Raw genomic sequence first — 2552 nt, forward strand, 5'->3', positions numbered from 1 at the left:
TTTTGATCAAGTAGGGTTTATCCCAGGAATTTCAGGTTGGCTCAACATCAGAAATCACCTCATTAATAAAGGACAAAAATCATACAAGTATCTCAATTGGTGAAGAAAAAGCATTGGATAAAGTTCGTTACCTATTTATGGTTCAATAACTTAGCAAACTGGGTATAGGAAAGACATTTTTAACTTGGTAAAGGCGATATATCAAAAACTTAAAGCAATCATACTTAAGAGATTTTAAGTGCATTCTTTTTAAAATCTGGAAAAAAATAAGGAATCCAACTGTACTGCTACCACTCAACATACAATAATAGAAGTTCTAGACAAAGCTATTAGGAAGAAAGAATAAGAGATAGAAGGATTAGAAGAGAAAAGATAAAAGTATCAGGTTGAATGGATAAAGAAGAATGGAGATACATATATATATATATAATCTTCTTTAATGGAATACTACTCAGCCATAAAAATGAATGAAATAATGCCATTTGCAGCAACATGGATGGACCTGGAGATTATCATGCTAAGTGAAGTAAGTCAGAAAGAGAAAGAAAAATACCATATATCACTTATATGTGGAATTTTAAATATGATACAAATGAACTTATTTACAAAACAGAAACAGACTCATAGACGTAGGAAACAAACTATGGTTACCAAAGGAGAAAGGAGGTGGGGGAGGGATAAATTAGGAGTTTGAGATTAGCAGATACAAACTGCTATATATAAAATAGATAACAAGGTCCTACTGTATAGCACAGGGAACTATATTCGAGAGCCTGTAATAAACCGTAATGGAAAGAATATGAAAAAAATATACATGTATAAACCGAACCACTTTGCTGTACACCAGAAACTAACGCAAAGGTGTAAATCAACTATACTTCTATTAAAAAACCATCATCATGTAGAAATAACATTTTCATTTGCCTTGTAAAAACAAAGAGAAGCAACAGATAGACTTAAAACTATTAAGAGAATTCAGTAAAATCACTAGATACAATATTAACCTAAAAAAATAAATCCGTAACATTTCTCTTCACCAGCAGAACCAACTTCTAGTTACAATAGCAGCAAAAAAGCGTGTACAATGCCTAGGAATGAACTTAACCAAGAATATAAAAGAAACGGAGCTGGAGGCAGGCGCTTGCTGAGGCAGGAGGAGGGCTCTGGGCCCGCTGCCCGACAGGGACTTAGCCCGCAGAGCTCGGCCCCGCGCGTGAGCACACGCGACCCCGCACCCGCCCACTCATCCACCTACCCACTCCCTGCGCCGCCTCTTCCCACCCTGAGCAGAGCCGCCGACGATGATAAACACCCAGGACAGTAGTATTTTGCCTTTGAGTAACTGTCCCCAGCTCCAGTGCTGCAGGCACATTGTTCCGGGGCCTCTGTGGTGCTCCTGATGCCCCTCACCCACTGTCGAAGCTCCTCGGTGGGCGAGGGGGCGGCAGGGATCCTTCTGTCTCAGCTCTAATGTATAAGGACGAGAAGCGCACTGTGACCCAGGACCTCCCTGTGAACGATGGAAAACCTCACATCGTCCACTTCCAGTATGAGGTCACCGAGGTGAAGGTCTCTTCCTGGGATGCAGTCCTGTCCAGCCAGAGCCTGTGTGTAGAAATCCCAGATGGATTATTAGCTGATGGGAGCAAAGAAGGGTTGTTAGCACTGCTAGAGTTTGCTGAAGAGAAGATGAAAGTGAACTACGTCTTCATCCGCTTCAGGAAGGGCCGGGAAGACAGAGCTCCACTCCTGGAGACCTTCAGCTTCTTGGGCTTTGAGATTGTGCGTCCAGGCCATCCCTGTGTCCCCTCTTGACCAGATGTGATGTTCATGGTTTACCCCCTGGACCAGAACTTGTCCGATGAGGACTAATGGTCATAGAGGATGCTTTGCCCAAGAGCCACAGTGGGGGAAGAGGGGAAGTTAGGCAGCCCTGGGACAGAGGAGGGGGCTTCTTGCTGTCTAGGGAAGGACGCTGAGGGGCTCAGGGTGAGGGTTGCCTATTGTGTTCTCGGCGTTGACTCGTTGAAATTGTTTTCCATAAAGAACAGTATAAACATATTATTCACATGTAATCACCAATAGTAAATGAAGATGTTTATGAACTGGCATTAGAAGCTTTTTAAACTGCGCTGTGTGATGTGCTCTATCTAGCCTAGGGGAGGACATTGCCTAGAGGGGGAGGGACTGTCTGGGTCCGGGGGCAAGGCCTGGAGAGCTGGTGGACAGCACTGTCAGGCTGAGGTTCCCCTGCTGTTGGGCTTTCTTTTTTGGTTTTTAAGACTTGTGTATTTTCTTTCCTTGCTTCCTGTCACCCCGGGGACTCGGGAGTATAGGCTTTTCAGCCCCTGGGCAGTGTCCTTCAATTGTTTTTTGACACTCCACCTGGGCTTCTCTCTGTGCATTGGTGTCTGGCCTGGAGAAAGCATGTCTGACCCCTCCTTTACAGCTTCGTGTTATTCTGGCATTTGGTTAAGCTGGCTTAATCTGTTTCATGTTATCAGTGCATTTAAAATAAGGGCATTGAAGTTCACTCCCACCACCAGGGCTTT

At 44.0% G+C, this 2552-nt stretch overlaps 1 protein-coding gene across 1 annotated transcript; it reads left to right on the plus strand.

Annotated features, from left to right (window-relative positions):
* Positions 1-1234: 1234 nt before the first annotated feature.
* On the plus strand, positions 1235-2301 carry OAZ2 (ornithine decarboxylase antizyme 2). The gene is given in 2 exon segments (XM_068536778.1): positions 1235-1397; positions 1399-2301. Coding segments are annotated over 2 exon segments (570 nt in total). The 5' UTR covers positions 1235-1301; the 3' UTR covers positions 1873-2301.
* Positions 2302-2552: the final 251 nt, after the last annotated feature.

Source organism: Eschrichtius robustus, chromosome 1 (genome assembly GCF_028021215.1).
Source record: "Eschrichtius robustus isolate mEscRob2 chromosome 1, mEscRob2.pri, whole genome shotgun sequence".
Classification (NCBI taxonomy): Eukaryota; Metazoa; Chordata; class Mammalia; order Artiodactyla; family Eschrichtiidae; genus Eschrichtius; species Eschrichtius robustus.